We start from the raw sequence: 20,724 nt of genomic DNA, 5'->3' as shown, positions 1-20,724 counted from the left end.
GGGGGGAGGGGATGATGGTTAAATGGAACTGACTTTTAACTGTGATGTTTTTAAGATGACAAACGGGTTTTTGTTATTACTTGTGTAAAAAAAATTTCATGATCACACGCTAAACGTGAGAAGCTGAACGAAAAGTACAGTGTTCCTATCCTACTATTCTCTTTACTTGCATACATTAGAAAATTTCCAGAAGTAAAAAAAGTTAAACAGGAGTTCCCTTGTGGCTCAGCAGGTTAAGGATCCAGTGCTGTGGCTCTGGTGGTTATAGCCGTGGCCTGGACTCAATCCTTGGCCCAGGAACTTCCACATGCTGTGAGCATGGACCAAAAAAAAGGAGTAAAATTTAAAAAAAAAAGTTAATTGAAATGAGCTTGTACTAATAAGACACCTCATAGGCTAAATGAGTATTTGGATGAGGGTTGGGGACCCATTGTAGCTGTGGTTTCTGAGTGCCCAGGAGCTGGCTTTTATGCTTGAATGTTGTCGCTAATGTCAACTCAGTGGCCAAGGATAGGTGGCACAATAGAAATTTGCCGGAAAGCAACATGCCCCAAATTCTCTGTCATAAAAACCTTTGCTGTGATGCCAGCAGTTCCTGAGGGCTGACTATGAGCCAGCCCCTAATTATTAGTTCACTTAATTCTCACAATATTCCTTTGAGTCTTCTTCCCCTGGTCTCTGCTGTGCAAATGAAAAAACAGAGGCTTGGTGAGGTTAAGGGGCATGTTAAGTAGCAGGCAGGAGCAACTCCATGGCAGGGCCCTACTTCAGATCCAAGTCTGTATGACTGCAAAGTTTCTGAAGGCAGAATTTGCTTCTGTGCAAACTGTCTTTTGAAGGGAATCTAACTGCTCTTCACTGGCCCTTTCCCCTCTCCATTCTGATGCACTTACTGTTTTCCAGCCCATTGACTTTGATCCTGCTCAGATCCAGTGGAGCAGCCACACCCACAGTGAAAGGGCTTTTGGGGATAGGATCGCCGCCATATGTAACCAGAACCTGCATGGTGCCCTGGAACGAGAGAGAAAACCACAGGTGTTCTGTTTAAACACACTAACTTGGTGTTTAAACCTGCCTTCTGGAACTTTAATTCTTCCCAGAGATGCAGGGTATATGACTCTGGCCAATTTACAAAGCATCTCATGCATATTTCTCTAAGTTTCTGGCCCCATAGTAAGAATTAGCATACCGTGCTTGTATTTTTAAGCATTTCCTCAATTCAGTCTCAAAATGGCCCTAAGGGGTGGTTCCCACTCCCATCACCATTTTTCCAGAAAGGAAATTACAGCTCAGGGAGGTAAAGTCACTTGCTCCAAGTATGAGAGCTGGGCCTCACAACCCTGGCATCTGAACCCAAGTCCTAGCAGCTCCCTCCCACCCAGTACACCAACAGCCCTGGCGATAGGCAAAGCAAGGGGACCTGGGAGCCTCTAATACAACAAAATCATTTTTGTCCATGTCCTGGGAATCAATTTCAGGCCACCAGGCTGCAACACGGATTTGCAAAGTTTGCCTGGGCCTCCTAAGACCACTGCACAGCATCTAAACTCCTGCATCTATGTCAAGAAAAAAAGAGTTGCCAATGTGAAGGCAGACTGGGCCTGTGGGCTTGGCAGGCCCCTCACCAGCAGCCATGGTGGCTGCGAGGCACAGAACGGCCAGTCCTGGCCCACTCATTACTGGCTTCCTCTCTCCACGGTCGGCTGAATCCCCTGCCTCTAAACCACGGCTCCATGAAAGCCCACAGCTGTCTCAGTAGATTAAGGTCCCCCTCGCCTCAAATGCCTGGGCATCACGTAAGAGGATGTGGGAGGGAAAGAAGCAAGGAGGGGGAGGGATGGTTCCCTGCTGGAACAGAGGAACAGGCTGGCATTCAGCCCCTGCTGAAAGCTGTTGTGGATCCAGTGTTAAAAAAGGGTGTAGCTTTTGGCCTATGAATATTTTCTAACATTCCTTTTGTAATAAAGGAGAGCAAAGCCAAGACAAAAATTGGTTGCATCAATGAAGAAGGTAGAATTGATTTTCCAGGCTGCATTAGCACTGCACGAAAACCCAGTGGCTCCACCCCCACCACTCCCTCAGTAAATCGGACGTGGGTTGCATTCAACAGAGCAGGGATTGATGTGCTATGTCAGCGATCCTGGACTTCCCAACAGGCCAACTCTCCTGATGGTTTATCCCCAAACCCTCATTCCTCGAGGACCAGGCCTCCCAGCTAACCAAGGGTCCTGAATAGCCTTCTCCATCACCCATTAGAAGTTATCTGACCGGAGTTCCCGTCGTGGCACAGTGGTTAACAAATCCGACTAGGAACCATGAGGTAGTGGGTTCGGTTCCTGCCCTTGCTCAGTTGGTTAACGATCCGGCGTTGCCATGAGCTATGGTGTAGGTTGCAGACGCGACTCGGATCCAGCGTTGCTGTGGCTCTGGCGTAGGCCAGTGGCTACAGCTCCGATTCAACCCCTAGCCTGGGAACCTCCATATGCCACGGGAGCGGCCCAAAGAAATAGCAAAAAAGACAAGAAATAAATAAATAAATAAAATAAAATAAAGGTTCTGCTGTGGGGAAAAAAAAAAAAAGTTATCTGACTGCCTCTCTGAAGTGCCCAAGAGAGAGGGGAAAATCCTTTCACTTAAGCCTGCTCTTCCCATAAAAGAAAACATTCTCATTAACCATCATAAACCACCTAAGGAAGCAAAACTCAGGTAGGAAATTAACTCTACCTTAAATAACCTAACAAGGAGGAGGAAGAAAGCTTAGAGATTTATACCTCAGATAGCCTGGAGCATTTTAAGGTTTTCTCTGAGGCCCCAGCAAAGGAACAGCTTGTGTGTTTTCGCAGAGGGTGAGGAAGTAGGGAGGTCTGGGCATTTCACAGATTTTGCTGGTGGCTGGACAGTTTTATTCTTTCCCCACTACATGCTTCTGAGACTTTAACCTAATTCTGTATGAGGCCCGTGAGGACAGGACCAAGAGAGCCATGGATAAACCCCTCCACCTATGACAGCCACGGTTACCAGCAGTAATAACATCAAGGGAAAGGCTGCTCTCCTGTGAGGCGCGGTAAGCTCTGGGGGCTTCCTAAAGGTGCCACAGCAGCACATGGGGTCTGCAGTACCCAGTGTCTCTGGACTCAGCATATCAGGAAGTTGTTGCCTCCACTCCCTCCAATCACTCTGTTCAGGGAAGCTTGGGGTGAGAAACTAAAGCCACTGAGGCCACAGACAATCAAAAGCACAGAAGGCAAAATCCTCCTGAAAGACGGGTATTGCATAGTGGCCCTTCTATAAAGTCAAGCCTTTATCTGACCTCTGGGAGATCAGCTGGGGCATGAATGCACCAGCCCAATGAGTCCTCTCCCCTCTGAGGCCAAAAATCTGACCACTGTCTTCTGAGAAGAACTAACATGATCAACCTGCAACATCTATCACTGGTCCACTGCAGGAGGCAAGCTGTGGCCTGGGGCCCCTGCAGGGGACAGCAGGAGCCTGCAGATGTCAGGGAGAAAGGAGCCAACAGCCCAAAATGTGAGGGTGAAGGGTTCACCAAGACACACACTCAGCAGCTGCATTTCTCCAAAGTTCCAGACTCTTTTTTTGGGGGGATGGGGTGTACCCATGGCATATGGAGGTTCCCAGGCTAGGGGTCTAATTGGAGCTACAGCTGTGGGCCTACTCAACAGCCACAGCAACGCCAGATCCTTAACCCACTGAGTGAAGCCAGGGATCGAACCCACAACCTCATGGTTTCTAGTCATATTCATTTCCGCTGTACCACAACGGGAACTCCCAAAGTTCTAGATCTTGATCCTTAAAACCACCAGAAGAAGGTGTGCCTTTGGGCAGCAGCCTGCAAAGTAGCCCTGCATAGCTTTCTGGGCTGACACCTGCCTCATAACCACATCCAAGAGCAGAGCTCAAAAGGCACACTTATTTTTAACTCCATCTTGAGCTGTTACCTGCCCTTCAGAAACCAGAGTTCAAAGAAAAATGAGGATGTGTTGGCCGCACTCTGCTACCAGGTTACAAAGTTCTCATATTGTTTCTGCTTGTGAGTGGAGGTGCCACTTCATTTTATTCACGCATTCGGCCACACATCCATACAAAGCACCTACAGCATCAGGGCTGGGGATGGAATGATATGCAGGACATGATATCCTATGCTTGAGAATTCACAATCTAGGAAAATAATTATTTTTCTTTTTCTTTTTTTTTTTTCTTTTTTTTTTTTTTTGCCATAGAGAAACAGGCAGAATTGCAGGTTGTGCAAAATGTAAAACAGTAAACCTCACTTTAAACAACAAATAAGAAGGACAGGAGAGGCACCATGGAGGCATCAAGCTAGGGGCAGAGACTGATAGCATTTGCACAAGTAGCCCCAAGAGGCCACCAAGTATGCCAATAGCCCTCAAAACCTGTTACCATCAGAGAAATGGATGAACTTGACCTTGGAGTAAGACTCTGAAGTAGATTGCCTTCCATTCTAGCTACCTTTTGAAATATAACAAAACAGGACTGAGCTCCCAACCTTGACCTCCACCTCGACTGGGAGCTGGGGGCATCCAAGGGCAGTGGGTCCTCAAGTCCCTTCTGGGTGTGCAGGTCAAAATCTGAGCTTGTCCTAATGTCTGCAACCACTTTCTAGCAGCTCAGCTGAAACACAAAAAAGGTATATAGATATAGGATCGAGCAAGAGTCTCAGAATATTTTTGGAAGAGTCAAGGATCTTGTGATCTTGATCACTGAGCATGGCCATGCTTTCTAGGAACTTCTCCTAAGGAAAGCAGAGAATTGACAACAAAGATGCTTTCAAGCTGGCGTGGCCAGCGGTAAGGCTCCCACCAGTCCTGATAAGCATCAGCAGGAAAAGAATTACCTGCTTAGCACTGAGGCCTGGTGACAAAATGGTATTCATCTACAGAAGTATTCGTTTTGCCATTACTAATCAGGAACCCTTGTTAGGACAAAAGAAACCACAGGAAGAAGTACGTCTGCAGGTAAGAGGCCACCCACAAACAGAACTTCCGAATGCCAGGGAAGTTCTCATGGTAAAGATTCTGTCTCCGAGGATGTGTAGTGCCCAGCATAAGGGGACACCTCCACCATTCTCCATCGGCACTGCACTGCTCTACTGTGGCAGCTCCTCACAAGAGGGCCCCAGGCAGGAGTGCTGCTTCTCAAACAGTGCTTCTGCAGAAATCATCACCCTTCCTCTCTTATAAATGCATTTCTCACATGATGGGGGTGGTGCTGGTGTGTGGGAGGGGAACAGACTCTTGTTCAAGAATGGAGGCATCTCAGAGGTTTGGAATGACTGTTTAGAACACTATGCATCAGTAGTGGAATCCAGGCTTTTCTAAAGGAGTATGTGCTCCTTAGACCCTAGAGGTATGGATGAACATGAAGCAAAATAAAATTTTAAACAAGTAAACACAAATTCATACAGAGAGGCAGTATCGTGTTTTGTTTTGTCTTTTTTTTTTTTAATGGCTGCACCTGCGGGATACAGAAGTTCTCAGGTTAGGGTCCAAACAGAGCTGCAGCTGCTGGCCTATACCACAGCCACAGCAATGCCAGATCTGAGCCGCATCTGTGACCTATACAACAGCTCACAGCAACACCGGATCCTTATCCCACTGAGCGAGGCCAGGGATCGAACCCACATCCTCATGGATATTAGTCAGGTTAGCGTCCACTGAGCCACAGTGCAACTCCCCAAAGTGGCAGTTTTGTAGGCCCTTACTGTCTAAAACAATCAGAGCAAAGCAGCCTAGATCGTAAAAGGGAATAATTTAGTGCTTGAAGTGGTATTTCAGGCCTGAGGAACCAAAGGCTCTTTGACAAAGACCCCTATATCACCTTGTAAAAAGGGTAAACTAAGGTAAAAGGGCCAACAAGGACAAAGGTGTGGCAATTCTTTCCCTGTGAGTAACTAATAAAAGATAAAAAGGCAGCTGGTAAGGATGAGAGAATGTATATAAAACAGAGGCAGATATTAGGTTTATTTTTAAGAATTTAGCATTTCTCTGCTAAAACCCAAAACTGAGGTGGGAAGTTGAGGGGAGGGGGAGTAGAATTTGGCTAGTTTTCTGTTTGCTCTTGGGGAATTTTTCAGGCCCTCCTGATGTAACCAGCCAGTCTTTTGGTGAGCACAGGTCAGAGCATAGACCTGATGTCCAAAGTGACCCGGCCCAGCACGAGGGGGAGGGACCCTACCTGCTGGGTGGGAGTGTATTTGACGGTGTGGGAGTAGTCATAATTATCGATGACATCCAAATCCTTCACCGCGTCGCCAGGAAGGGGGCTGCTGAACTGCACGTTGAGTGGGGCTTTTCCAGCCCCTTTGGTGTAGACAGTAAAGTGGGTCGGTTTCCCGTTTTCCACACCTGGGAGGAGACAATGAGGTGAGGAGACAGTCCCAGCTGGAGGGATTTCCCTTTTGAAACCAGTCTGACAAGTTCATGGGCACCAGCTCTAGCAAGGCACTAGGTGGAGACAGGGGCTGGCACTCAGCCACTGCCCTGCAGCTCAGGCCCTTGCTGAACTGTAGCACCTGCTCTGGTGGGGGGCCGGGAGGAGGGTGGTGAGTGGCTCATAGCCCCCAGGCCAACTGTTCCCAATGCCTCCAGGTTGCCCTCGAGCACACACGCCCTCTTACCTGATTTGCTGAGTCCTGGACCTTCTGCCTTCACTTTGCTGGCATCGTGGGAAGGGTCAACTCTGACTCGGAAAGGGCTGGCGGGGATTTCCTGGAGCAGAAACACTGTCTCAGGAGGAAAGTCCCTGAAGCAACTGCCTGAACTTAGCCCTTTGCCAAAGCAAAGGCAGGGTCGGGGGTCCTTCCACTCTAGCAGGTAGGGAGCAAACCTCTGCTACCAATGATTAGGTTTTCACATGCTAGCATCAGAAGTCACTGATGCTAAGGTAAGGGCCATCAGAGGTCGCTCAGGAATGCCTGGAGCCTGACATCAGTAAAAGGATGGCTTCCCACAAACGAAATCTAACTCTGACAACTCTCAGAATTTCACACCAAATTCTGAGTACTTGGTATGCAAAAATACTACTAAGAATAAAACCCCAAACAATAATACATGGAGTCAGAGCAAAGAAATGTTCTCCAGGGATAACAGAGTGCTCCAGTTTGAGGAGTGCAAGGAACTGATTAGAAATGCAGTGATTATAATTCTCCAAAAAGAATGCTGCAGACTGTCAGAATAAAGGCAGAAAAGGTAAAGTGGATTTGGCTGGCTCAAAACCATTATGTTTTGGCAGAGCCCTCATCTTTATGTAAGTGAATTTGAATCACCAGGATTCCACCAGTCCCTGTTTTAGGGTTCTGCTCTTCCTGTCTTATCTCATGTAAATATGAACTCAATCTGAAATTTTTAAACTTCTCTCCCTGTAAAAATTTAAAAGCTAATGCCAAGGTCCTCATTTTAAAGACTTAAGTAGAACATATCTAGATATTCTGGATATAGAAAACCTACATCTGTATTATTATTCTTTTTTCTTTTTTTTTGGCCGTACCTGCGTCATATGGAAGTTCCTCGGCCAGGGATCAAACCTGAGTCACAGCAGCGATTCAAACCATAGCAGTGACAGCACCAGATCTTTAATCCACTTAGCCACCAGAAGATTATAACAACTAATTTCTTTCCAGAGCCTGGCTTTTAACCACTGAATATATGGTTCCACTTTCATTAGAAACTAAAATTTCACTTTTGTAAAATTTTAGTTCTGGGTCTTTTTTTTTTTTTTCCTTGCTTTCAAGGAACCAGAGAAGAAAACTACTGTGAAGAGTTCTCAACACACCTGCCCTGTCACTAGAAGCACAAAAAAGAAATATGCCCACAAACGGCCAGAAAAAGCTAAACACATACCTGAGAGGCAAAGAGGACTTTGATTGTGTATCGCCCAGCAGCAGGAGGCACATACTTTACTGTAAATGTGTCATTGGCGTTGTGAATAATGTCAAAATCCACATCTTCCTCATCCTCACTTAACACTCGGGCATCACATTTAATGCCAACACTGACATCACCTGGAACAGACCAGCTTATTAGCACCGGTTTACAAGAAAGAACATGTTCCATGCAATCACTTCCAGCTCAGGCTAACACTCTAGAAAAGCAATTGGGAAGTTTCCAGTTTAAAAAAAAAAAAAAAAAAACCAAACCCTGAGAAAGGAAAGGTGTTAAGTCACAGTTATGAAGAAGGGATGGAGGATCAGTAAGACTATCATCACAGAACTGACACAGAGGCTCATTAGATGAACAATTACCTATTCAGGTGGAGCATTTCCTGGTTCAAAGTTCACTGCCTAAGAAGCAACAGTCACTGCATTGGGTGAAGCCCCCCTCTCACCTTCCCCAGCCTCGGTACAGTCCACTGTGAAGTGAGTAGGCTCATTTGCCTTCAGTCCACTTCGCTCCACTCCTGGCCCAAACACTTTGACCTTCTGGGGATGGCTACCCTGCCCGATGTTGACCTAGAGAGGACAGGGAGAAAGGTGTCATCAAAGTCTCCTCCACAGGGACCGAGTAAAGACACAGACGTTATAACATTTTACTTCCGGGCAATCTAGAGCACTCGGCCTTTTGGGCCACTCCATCCTCCCAGGCACATCAAGCATGGTTCTTTCCATCTATCTGTCTTGGCCATCAGGCATAAAGCCCAGACGTGCCTCAGGATCAGGGTTTTTCATACCACGACCAGGATTTCACCTCACAACCTACCCTGTAAGGGCTGTTCGGGATGTTGACACCTCCCCAGACCACAGCAATGGTGTGCTTGATGGGCTTAACTGGGGTGTACGAGCAGGCGTATGTGCCATCCATCCGGCTCTTCATCTGGATGTCAATGGGCTGGCCTTCCCCATCCTGCAAAAGAGCAGGGGCTAAGAACAGAGCCCTCACGCTGTCTCCATCTAACAGGGCTGCTGCAGCCTCCCAAAATAACCAAGTCACCACACAACCATCCAACAAAATTAGATGCAGCAACTAGGAAATGCCACGTTCTCACAATACAGTGACAAGTGATGTGATACTACATACATTTATTAATTTTTAATTACTAAGAGAAAATGGCTCCTGGAGTTCCCGTGGTGGTGCAGCAGAAACAAATCCAACTGGGAACCACGAAGTTGCGGGTTCGATCCCTGGCCTTGCTTAGTGGGTTGAGGATCCAGCGCTGCCGTGAGATGTGGTGTAGATCGCAGATGCGGCTCAGATCTGGCATGTTCTGGCTGTGGCATAGGCCAGCAGCTGTAGCTCCAATAAGAACCCTAGCCTGGGAATCTCCATTTGCAGTGAGTGCGGCCCTAAAAAGACAAAAGACAAAAAAAAAAAAAAAAGAAAAGAAAGACAAAATAGCCCCAAAAGTGACCATGGCCACTCAATACTTAATTTTAGTTCCTGCATTTAAATCCTTGGGCCAAATTCAATTAAGATGAACATATTTGATAAACGCCTATTTACAAATCTTCCCTTCACAGACTAGGTAGCTTCAGCCACCCTGAAGGACATTTGTGGGAGATTTGAAACAATCAAGCCTTACTTCCACAGAATATAAATCATAAAAATGAGAAAAGCGGCCCACTTTACATGTTAGAATCTTGTTTAGTCCTCACATAAACCCCATGAGATAGATATTCTTATTCACAATGTGTGGATAAGGAAAACTGAGGATCAGGTGGACTGAGTGACTTGATGTATCCTGTTACCTACCTGTGGCCCCCTAGAAACCTACCTGAGCCAGTATCTTTAAGGGAGCTTTTCCAGCATTCTTAGGATCTACAGTGAACTCTGCCAGGTTGTCGACAATGCAGCCAGATTTCTCCAAACCTGGTCCGTATGCTTGCACCTGGGGGCAAAGAACCAATAGTGATTTCTCCTTCCGTGTAATGCCCCTAACTACAGTCCCCGTCAGAAGATGGGTAACCGCAGAATGGGGAAGAGCACAACTGTGCATAGATATGGGAAGGAAAATACTAAAGAAGGCTGGCACTTAAAAAAAAAAAAAAAAAAGCGGAATCATTAACCTTTCATGCAGGAGAAAACCTCTGTAAAACCAGGTCCCAAACTAGCATGTGTTCCCTGTCTTGATCTGGGCTGATTTAGAGACGTGCAGTAACTAGGGCAGGGACCTCCAGCCATGTCTAGTTTCAATGCTCTTGCTTTGAGGGGGCTCAGAACCTTTCCTGCTGACAACATTCCAAAAGTTTGCAGCTCCCAGACAGTAAAGGACCAGCAGTTGCTACAAGCCTGGACTGATGTCAGCCTACTGTCAGGTGTCCATGAGGAATGCACATGGTTGGGGGAGGGGCTTCCTCCTGTCAGCTATGCTGGCTCAGACTTAATCAGCCTGCTAAAAAGCAGAGAGAAGCTCTTGAAAATACTGCAAACACTTCTAATTTAAGAGAAGGGAAGCTAGGAAGAAGAAAAAAATCTTTAATGATGTAATAGCTTGAAGCAATAACTTATATAAAGTGGCAAGACTGAATAACTGTATCAAGAGGCTCTAAAACAATACCTATCCAAAGTGGCTCTAGGTTGCAAGAAAATATCAGCTTATGGAGCCCTCTATGGGGGCCAGGCACTGTGCTAAGGGCTGTGTTTTTCTTTTTCTTTTTTTTTTTTTTTTTGGTTGTGCCTGATGGCCTGCAGAAATCCCCAAGACTGAGATTGAACCTATGCCATAGCCACTGTAGCAACACCACCAGATCCTTACTGGCTGAGGCACAACAGGAACACCTAAGGGCTGTCTTTATTCATGTTACCTCCTCAAATCATGCCAGAAACTCTAGGAAGCAGACAGTTTATCCTTCCCATTTTATAGAGGAAGATATTAAGAGTCAGAGAGGTAAGTTTACTTGCCCAATTTTAGAAATATACTAAGAGGTACTACTAGGCTTCTAATTCTGGTCTTTTTCCTTCCTGAGCTCTTAACGGCTCTTCTCTGCCATTTCTCCACATGCTGCTCAAGGCAGCTCTCTGGGCAATGGGGAGAGGGCCAGGGGCCAGGGAAGAGAAGAGAGAGTCAACATGATAAGTTGACTCACCAGATCCGGGTTGTAGTCTCCTGAGGCCGGGTGGATGAAGGCCATGTAGGGACTGTCCTTGATGTCTTCATCGTCACACATGATGTGAACCGCATATTCACCTGGCTCCTTGGGCCAGTACTTGACATCACACGAGCCATCATTCTGGTCGTCATACTCTATCTTTGCCTGGGAGGGGCCTTCAATGGCAAACCCTGGGGGATGGGGTGGGAGGACCCCTGGTTACACAGTAGAAAGTACCTTATTCCAGGTTACTACCAACCCACACCCTCTGTGCCTCCCTAAAAAAAATCAAGTATTAGCCTGAAGATTTGGGCTCCTATTCCCACAAAACCCAGCCTACTGCATCTTCACGGGAGATGGAAAATTGGATTTTATACCTTTTCTTGGGCCATGTCCATGGCATGCAGAAATTCCCAGGCCAGGGATCAAATCTGTGCCACAGCAGTGACCTGAGTAGCTGTAGTGGCAATGCCAGATCCTTAACCTGCTGGGAACTCCTCAGACTTTTTAAAAACATCATTGAACAGGAAGGTCAACCAGCAAATCTTTCTGTTGGCAATATGAGCCAAAAACTTTAAACAATGCCCACTCTTTGACCCCACCAGATCCACTTCTGGGCTTTTCTCTGAAGGAAATAATCAAGGATGTGTGTAAATGGTTAGATACAGGGATACATAGTCAGCATTGTTTTTACAGCAAAACTCGAAATAACTGGAGAGCTTAACAGTAACTATATCTGTGCACTGGAATTTCATGGAAACCATGGAAAAATAAGACATATCCTATCTCTGTCTGAGGCAGAAAGATATAAAGGCTATCCCCAGATGTTTTTGCAGCAGATCAGTATTTGTTTGCACATGTATAGTAAAAACAGTCTGGAAGGATATCATGAAAGGCTTAATATTATTTCCAGTTTGCAAGGATATATAGTGAGATGTTTATTATTTCTCTAGAAGGAAATATTAAATGTGATTTCCTATTTTTCCCTCTTTGCTCATCAGCTTTTTTTGCTTGTTCGATAGCAAAGAGGTCTTCAAACTTTGGCCAGTGTGCCAAATCTGATCCACTGCTTGCTTGTGTAAATAGGGAACACAGCCATACTCATTTACTTATGTATTTTCTGTGGTTGCTTTCATGCTGCAATGGCAGGGTGAAATAGTTGCAACCAAAGACTACGACCCATAATACTGAAATATTTGCTATCTGGTCCTTCACAGAGAGATGGGTGCTGGCCACTGATCTAAAATGATCATATACATTAGATACATATTTAAAATATTCTCAGCTATGCTCCAAAGAGTTATTTACCTCCCAAATGTCTAATTTCAGCAAAATTCATTCATTCATCTAAACTAAGGATCAGTCAATAATATCTGCCATGTGCCTACTATGTTCCTGGCACTGTTTTAGGCACAACATCCACAGAAGGACTCTGTCCTCAAGGTCTAGTGGATGAATGAGTGCAGAGGGCAACATGAAGGGCAAGGGGAAAATGGGAATTGTAATTCCAAGGCAGTATCTAGAGGCAGCCCTGGGTGGTTAGGAGGCTTAGAACAGTGAGGCTCAGAGGAGACCTCAACACACAGCCTTACACCTAGTCCAGGCGCCCTGTAATCTCAGCCCGCCGGAAGCCGCTGGTCAGCTGTTTCCACATACCCAGAGACCCCACTTCAGAACCAATGGATTCCACCACAAAGTCAGCCGACCGCCCAACAATCCCTCCGTGGAGGCCAGGGCCCCATGCACGGACTTTCTGCATGCCTGCTTCAGGGCCAACTTGAACTTCAAAGGGACTAGAAGAAAAGGAACAGAGGAAGCATTATAGAGGAGCAAAAAAGGGGATAAATACTGCCATAAGCTCTTTACATATATTCTTTCCACTTGCCTAATCCTTTTACCTGCAGGCTCCAGCCAAGCCTTTCCTTCATGCAGGTCCCCCCACAGCCATTGTTATGTCAACAATATAATGTAAAGGGGCAGCTTCAAGCCATGCTGCCTGGCACTGTCCTGGTCATTTACCTTTTGTGTGCAGGGCTCATCAGACCGTGAGAACTGAAAGGTTAAGAGAGTGCATACTTTTCCACCTGCTGCTTATACTATAACAAGAAAATTAGGTTGAATAGGCTTTATCTCATACATGAATGAATGTGCTCTAACTTTGGTATGGAAGAGTAAAAAGAAGTTTGCTTAGATTCTCAGAAACTTACAATATGCTCAGATATGTAAACTGAATTTATTGAGAGTTTTATTTCGCCCCTTGGTTCCTGACCACACTCACGTAGAGGATTTTAATATAAACCAGAGCAGATTTTAACCATTTTACCCATGGCATTCCTGAACAGAGGCACACATTGAAAGAAAGAGTCTCAGTTTATATAAGGGTGTATAGACACACAGCCCATTTGCTATGTATTGCTATTCCTTTTGGCTTCTCTGCCTCCCACCAGCCCCAAACCACCAGCATTTGATTTAAAGCAAGGCAGCTGAAACCACAGTGACTTTCTGCTGCTTTTGAGAACAGGCCAACTGTGTGTGTGTTGCTCTGAAAGGAAAAAAAAAAAAAAGAAGCTTTCGACAAAGCAGATCTCTTTCCTTCCTGCAGCCCAGGAAGCAACCACCTTGAGCCTGCCCTGGGCCGATCACCGCTCTGGAGGAGACAGGACTCTGGTTGGAGACTCACCTCTTTGGAATGTGGTGTCCCCCCCACATGATGGCGATGCTGTATTTCCCTGGGGTGCTGGGGTAATACTCAAAGGAATAGACTCCATCCAGAAAGCCTTTCTGCTTCACCAGCTCCTCCAGACCCTCTGTGGGAAGGAAGAGGACCATCTTTCCAATGCAACCGTGGGCTCAGAACAAGAATCCGAAAGACAAGAACAGAAAGACAGAGATATCCACAACACATAAGCCACACAGGAAAACTGAGTAGAATGACTCAGAACGTGGGACATCCCCAAATTGGGAGATTACTCCAAAGCTGAAAAGAGACCCAGGTCTCCTTTGAAGTTAGAGGAAATAGAAGATTTCCCAGCCAATAGTTTTTACATGCTCTCTCAGCTATGAGGGAGATATGAAGTCCTGAACCTCCTGGGTCTGTGCAAAGACAAATCTGGTCATACTTCAGTATTTCTCAGTGATCAAAGCCACCCTTCTTAGCGGCCCATGAAAACTGGGGAGGCAGGGAACCCTTATGAGTATGTGGCATGAGTCTGAAGTTAGTATCCTGGCATATCTTTTTCAGCTAAAGCATGAAAGCTCTCGTATGCTCTCTCTAAGAGGACAGGTTTTAAATGCTATCCTACAAACTCCAGACTGAGCCATCAGGCAGAAACTTGTTTTATGTCGAGCCCTGAGGTTTGGCCGGGAAAGCCATTTAGTCAAGCAAGAATCTAAGGTCAGGGAAGAGAAAAAAAAAAAAAAAAAAAAAAAAAAAAAAGGCCTCCTTAGTTCCTGTAGCAACAAGCCAAGAGGGAAGGCAGCCCCAGAGCAGCCTGACTCCAGGCCTAGGCAGTCTGGAACCTTGGCTGCCCTCAGGGCACAGCTTGCCCCAAAGTTTGGGGCTCTGAGATCAAATATTAACTTTCTGGAGCTCAGAACACTCCTGCCCCTGCCTGGTGGGAACACACAGGGTGAGAGCGGTCCTGGAACAGAAAGCTCAAGATTCCACAAGGCCTGGGAGTGAAACAGCCCACACTGCTCCACCTGCACCTAGAAATGTTTGCTGCTTCTCTGTTCCGGGGAAAACTTGAGGACAGAATAGATGCTTATCCTCCCATCAGTCTCCTTTCCCAGGAGACAGCAAGAATGAGTTATGGGATGCAACGTACCCATCCACAAATGGCATTTATCTACAAAGAAAATCTTAGGGAATTTTTATTTCTTCTATAAGCACTGATCATAGTAATTAGGCACCTGGCATACTTTCATCGTCTACAAAATGTAACCTGTGGTGGGAAAATTACTGGCTCTGGAGACTGGGCTTGAATTCCAGCTCAGAGGCTTACAAGCTGTGTGACGTTGGTCAAGACCCTTCCTCTCTGAGCCTCGATTCCTCAAGTTAAAAAATGGGCCACTTCATGCTGTTGATCCAAGGACATTTCTCCAACTTCATTACATCACTGTCTTTTACTATAAGTCTTCATGTGAGGCTGTCAAGCCACCACCGTTCCCACATCCAGGGCAGACATTACTAATCAATTACTGTTTCTTTCACCATGGAGCCCAGAGAGCCCCAAATCTCTGACATAGCTCTCTAGCACAAATCAATCAGAACTCACTGCACGATGGCTGCAAAGTTGGCCGAAATCACATCTGAGATGGGGAAACAAAGGAGCACTTACTAGGACCCTTCACGGTTACACCGAGCTCTCCACTTCCAGCAGCTTTGGTGTCAACCTTGAAGTCTGCAGTTTCCCGGATACGAATGCCTTTAGGCTGCAGGCCTCGGCCACTGGCCCGGCAGGCGTTTGGATTGCAGGCTGCAAGCACAGTTTCAACATCAATTCAACCTTTCATTCTTTAGTCCGAGTTGAGCAAGCCAAGGTAACTTGTAGCTACCGCCAAGAAAATGTTTGCTTTGCATAAAGAGTATGGAGCAGTTCCCTGAGTCCAGGGGTCCTGTTCAGGGAGCACCCCAGGCTAGCAAATAAGGACACAACATAACTGTGTCCAGCCACAGTGCACAAGAACTGGGGAAAAGTTACTTTGGCAAAGAAAGCAGGAGACCACAGCATGGATTCGCTGGGTTCCTGGTAATGGCTGAGTCCTGGCATTTATCCTCTCAGTGGTAAAAGAGAGGTAAGACCTAGGGCTGGACATTGTTCAAACCTCATTGCCATACTCAAGAGCCCAGTAATTAGGAAGACTGGACTTTTTCAAGTCTACTTGGAAAACACAGCACTCTGAAAACATCTGACCTGGTTCCAAATTTCGCATCAGTCATTTCTAAAAGTCTAAACATTGTCATCCTCCACAGGAAGGGCCAGAGGATAGCTCAAAAAAAGACCAGATCAACCCCACCTTAGCCAAAGCAGACAAATATTTTAGTGCTGTCTGTTACAAGGATCTTAAGATGTGGGCAGCTATAAATTCAATAATTAGCAATAAACACCACTCTTAATTTCTGGATCTAGTTAAAAAAACCTATGGTTGTTATGTCTAAAAATTAAGGACAAAGGTAGCTTCTAACATTCCCTACATAAGAGGTCCTAAAAGGGGGGGAGATACAAAGGGGAGATTAATGGGCAAAATGGCACGTTATTCCTTTCCAAATTGGACACTGCATATACAAATATATACCAGGGGATCAGAGAATCCAGAAGACAAGAATCTCTACTCCATCCCTGCAATGTCCTCAGGTGGACAGACCCAAAGAGACATATACACTCCCTTGGAGTAGTGATGATGTTAGGTAGTTTGTGGATGAGCTTAAGTTTATGTAGTATTCCATGGGAAGTGACGTTGGTTTTCCTTTATGAAAGTGATAAAAAGCTTTTTTTCCTAAAATGAATGAAGTGGAGGAAAGTTTAATTAAAAAGAATCTAGTACAGGGAGTTCCCATTGTGACTCAGCGGTAATGAACCTAACATCCATGAGGATGCGGGTTCAATCCCTGGCCTTGCTCAGTGGGTTAAGGATCAGGTGTTGCCATGAGCTGTGGTGTAGGTTGCAGACATGGCTCAGATCCACCATTGCTGTGGCTGTGGTGTAGGCTGCAAGCTGCAGCTCTGATTGGACCCCTAGCCTAGGAACTTCCCTACGCCTCGGGTGCAGCCCTAAAAAGCAAAACAAGTAAATAGAAACTAGTACAGATGATAGATGGACATGCCAGAAATGAAAAAGAAGTCCATGAGTGACAGGAAGTCAGGAAACACCATTAGAACGAAGAAAGCTGTTCAAAATTCTTTCTTGCATTATGTCAAAGGGAGTTCTGTTTCTGAATTTTTTTTTTTCTTTGTCAAGGGGAGAAAATTTGGTCATACCAGAAATAAGTCACAACAGGATGACAGGACTTCCCTTGGAGGGTTTAAGTGTGTCTTTAAAAAAAAAAAAAAAAAAAAAAAAAAAAAAGCACTCATGGAAATTCTGAACATAGGCAACAGTCTCAACATCAAAAGGATAAATGCTTCATTCATATAAACACTAAATGGAACTAAAAAGTTTGAAGGAAACCACTTGGTTTTCCACCATTTTGAGATGTTTTAGAGATGTTAAAGTGTAATTAGAGAGTGGGTTTGGCGTCTGGATGGACAAAAGGCATTAACACCTGCACTGTAATTTCCTGAGGTCACAAATAGCACAGCTGACATTTGCAGGCAGCAAAAGAACTGGCAGTGGAAGCCCCACCCAACCAGCCCTTACCAAGAGAGATGCCTCTGGCCCAGTGCTTTCAACTAGGAAGCCAACAGCTTCGGGGTCCAGGCTGGCCCAGAGGCAGGATTCAGAAGAGGAAGCCAGGTCTGCAGACGCAGATACACAGGACAGAACAGGGAAAGGCAAGTATTGGTTAGAAAAGGTAGCAGAGGGAAAGAGTCTAACACGAGAGAAAAATGCATGGTTCTTAGCTGCAGAGGGAGTTTAACGGCATGGTTAAGGAGTCAACAGAGACCCTGGTTCTATTGCTACTAATGCCTAGTACTCACTGATACCTTAAGTTATCTAAGCTTTAGTGTCTCCACCTGCAAAATGGGGATAAGAATGGTCCCCGGAGCACACAGGCAGGTGGTGTCATGATTAGATGCAGTTGCGCTCAGTGCCTGGCAGTCAGTAAAGGAGGCTACAGGGCACCAGCAATACCATAGCTCTTAACCTCAGCCACAGATGACAATGCCTCAAACAGCATCAGTCCTGCATCTCTCAGTGTAGATAATGAATCCTGGTATGAGGGTTTGGAGGAAAATTAAATGAGTTAATACAAGTAAAGCACTCAGGTCACTCTATGGCTCACAGGAAGATATTAGTATGAGTATCTTGAGGACAAAATAGATACTAGCCTGAATGTTTTCAGGATACCTCCTGCTATAAGGGGCCCTGGCAGCAAAAGGACAGGCTTGAGTTCATTGTTGGACCCTGACCACTCTCCTGGCCTCGCAGCCCAGTCACATATATGACCAGCCTTAGGCACAAATGGTCAGCTCCCCTGGCACTCACCTTCCCCAACTTGCACCACAAAGGGACTCTTGGGAATGGTGTCTCCAGCAAAGGAGACCTTGATCACGTGGGGGCCAGGCTGCATGGGTTTGTACACACATCGATACACCTGGTTTCCTTTGTCTTCCACGAGTAACTCCACGGTGTTCTTCCCCTGGGGATCTTCCACCTCCACACCAATGTCACCCACGCCAGCACCTAGGAGAGAGAGAACAATCTATGACCTCAGTCACCTTCAAGAAAGCTCCCTGCTGACGAAGACAAAAGCAAGTACAAAATGCAAACCACAACAGATGGAGAGGCCCTCAGAAGGTTCTTACCTGGACAGTAACTGTTTTCTGGTGGAGAGGAAGAGGGTCAGAGCCAGCTTTCCTTTTCTCCCACTCTCTATTTAATAATTTTACATTGAAAAGAAAGCTGACAATTCATGGAGTTCCCATCATGGCTCAGTGGGTAACGAATCCAACTAAAAACCATGAGGTTGCGGGTTCGATCCCTGGCCTCGCTCAGTGGGTTAAGGATCCGGCATTGCCATGAGCAGTGGTGTAGGTCGAAGATGCGGCTCGGATTCCGCATTGCGGTGGCTCTGGTGTAGGCCAGCGGCTACAGCTCTGATTAAACCCCCAGCTTGGGGACCTCCATATGCCATGGGGGTGGCCCTAGAAAAAACAAAAAAAAAAAGAAAGCTGACAATTCAAAAATTGTGTTTTATTCATTCCTCTATATACCCCACTCCCCAATAGGGCCTTGCATAGAATTCAGTCCAGGAGATGATTTTTTCTTTGGGGGCGGGGGGGGGGAAGCCCATACCTGCTGCATATGAAGTTCCCAGGCTAGGGGTTGAATCAGAGCTATAGCTGCTGGCCTCCACCACAGTCACAGCAATGCCAGATCTGACCTGTGTCTGGGACTTACACCACAGCTCACAGCAATGCTGGATTCTTAACCCACTGAGCAAGGCCAGGGATCAAACCAGCATTCCCGTAGATACTAGTCAGTTTAGTTTCTGCAGAGCTACAATAGGAACTCTGAGTAGATAATTCTTAAAACTGAGTTTCTTTAGAACGTTCATTTATTTAGTTAACTCAGAAATGTGTAAATAAACTGATTATTAATAATCAAAATTAAGCTTGAGTAATTTTTTTGGGGGGGGGCTGTGCCCATGGCATATAGAAGTTCCCTGGCCAGAGATTGAACCCATGCTATAGCAGCAACCAGAGCTGCTGCAGTGACAATGCCAGATCCTTAATCCGCTACACCACCAGGGAACTCCAAGCTTGAGTGATTTTAGAGAAGAAATCAGGTTGAAAAAAAATCTAAGAATATAATCAGCATATTTAAAAAAGCTATTTTTGTTGTTGGTTGTTCAATTTAAAAAACAAAGATCAGGCATCCCAAACCTTATCTCAGGCTTTCAGAGAGGTGTTACCTGCTGTGTAGATGTCAAAATAGGTGGGCTTATTGGCGATGTTCCCGGAAGCTTCCAAGCCTGGGCCTTTTGCGGTGACTTTACTGGCATCCCCTTGGGCTTTGTCAACATTCACTTCAAATGGGCTCTTGGAGATGTGCTGTCCTGCAAAGAGGACTGTGACCTAGAAGTGACAAGCAGGTAAGACATCATCATTTCTCCCTACTTGGCAAGACCACCTATCAAGCTACATGAACCAACAACCTTCTCTTCCATCCTCCTGATTATACACACAAAGGTTGCTGGAACCAGGAGCTCTGGGAAAAGGGGCCTGAACAGGACTCCTATCTGCCTTCATCAGCTACACAGCTGGGCCTGGGACGTCATGTCTTTAGCAAACTAAAAACACTTACATCAGACATGCCTAAATTAGTCCTTATAGTAGGATACATGCAAATATACCTATACTTGAATCTCTAAGACAATGGACCCTTTAAGCAACTACAGATAGGACCACTGCCCCCTGCTCCCCGAATATAATGCACAGTTCAGGATTTCAAATCTAGAGTCAAAATACTTTTCAAGAGACCAGGATCACTCTCAGATACATGCATTTGAGATACAGTACAGATTTCCATCTAAAATATGAGTTGGAGTTCTCATCTTTTAAATTTGAGGGATACTAGGTTGGCCTTCATATGAATGGAATAAATTAATTGCATAATAAATTAATGCCCCATTCAAGATATTTTTTCTCAAATTCATGAAGTTCTAAGAGTATAACAGAAATCAATGGCCATGGTTCCAAGTGAAATCTCTAGAGCCTAAGGTGGTATGTATGGTCTAGGTCCCAAAGTCTTGGCTTGGTACACAGGGACTGGCCTGTATGTGCTATTAAAAGCACACTCCTGGATCACCCAGCTCTCCTGCAGGACCCCCTTAGCTCTTATCCTTTAAGCCAGTCAGGCACCAACTCTAATGGAACTCAACATATTCCTGAGACAAAGGACCTGCAAGCTGGAAGCCCACCATTTCTTCAGTTGCAGGAATGGGCCATTGGTCTCCACTAGAGTCAACTGGCCTTCTCTGTACTCAAGCTTCAATA

The 20,724-nt window shown here is 45.7% G+C and overlaps 1 protein-coding gene across 10 annotated transcripts in view; it reads right to left on the bottom strand.

Annotated features, from left to right (window-relative positions):
* FLNB (filamin B) overlaps positions 1-20,724 on the bottom strand; it is a 149,493-nt gene that overhangs the window by 52,533 nt on the left and 76,236 nt on the right. For all 10 annotated transcript variants that reach the window (XR_002337597.1, XR_002337598.1, XR_002337596.1 and 7 more), the window contains exons 7-19: positions 19,641-19,803; positions 18,212-18,409; positions 15,403-15,540; positions 13,743-13,869; positions 12,719-12,855; positions 11,060-11,253; positions 9,748-9,861; positions 8,736-8,879; positions 8,365-8,488; positions 7,881-8,041; positions 6,659-6,749; positions 6,217-6,386; positions 894-1,011 (exon numbers count right to left, since the gene is read on the bottom strand). Coding sequence is in view for 7 of the 10 variants with exons in the window: in XM_021069061.1 (XP_020924720.1) it covers positions 894-1,011; positions 6,217-6,386; positions 6,659-6,749; positions 7,881-8,041; positions 8,365-8,488; positions 8,736-8,879; positions 9,748-9,861; positions 11,060-11,253; positions 12,719-12,855; positions 13,743-13,869; positions 15,403-15,540; positions 18,212-18,409; positions 19,641-19,803 (1,879 nt within the window). In the remaining 3 variants the exon portion in view is untranslated. The remainder of the gene's footprint in view (positions 1-893; positions 1,012-6,216; positions 6,387-6,658; positions 6,750-7,880; positions 8,042-8,364; positions 8,489-8,735; positions 8,880-9,747; positions 9,862-11,059; positions 11,254-12,718; positions 12,856-13,742; positions 13,870-15,402; positions 15,541-18,211; positions 18,410-19,640; positions 19,804-20,724) is intronic.

This window comes from Sus scrofa, chromosome 13 (assembly GCF_000003025.6).
Source record: "Sus scrofa isolate TJ Tabasco breed Duroc chromosome 13, Sscrofa11.1, whole genome shotgun sequence".
NCBI classification, from domain to species: domain Eukaryota; kingdom Metazoa; phylum Chordata; class Mammalia; order Artiodactyla; family Suidae; genus Sus; species Sus scrofa.
Note: the sequence above shows the minus strand (reverse complement) of the source record. Positions and strands in the feature narration are given on the sequence as shown.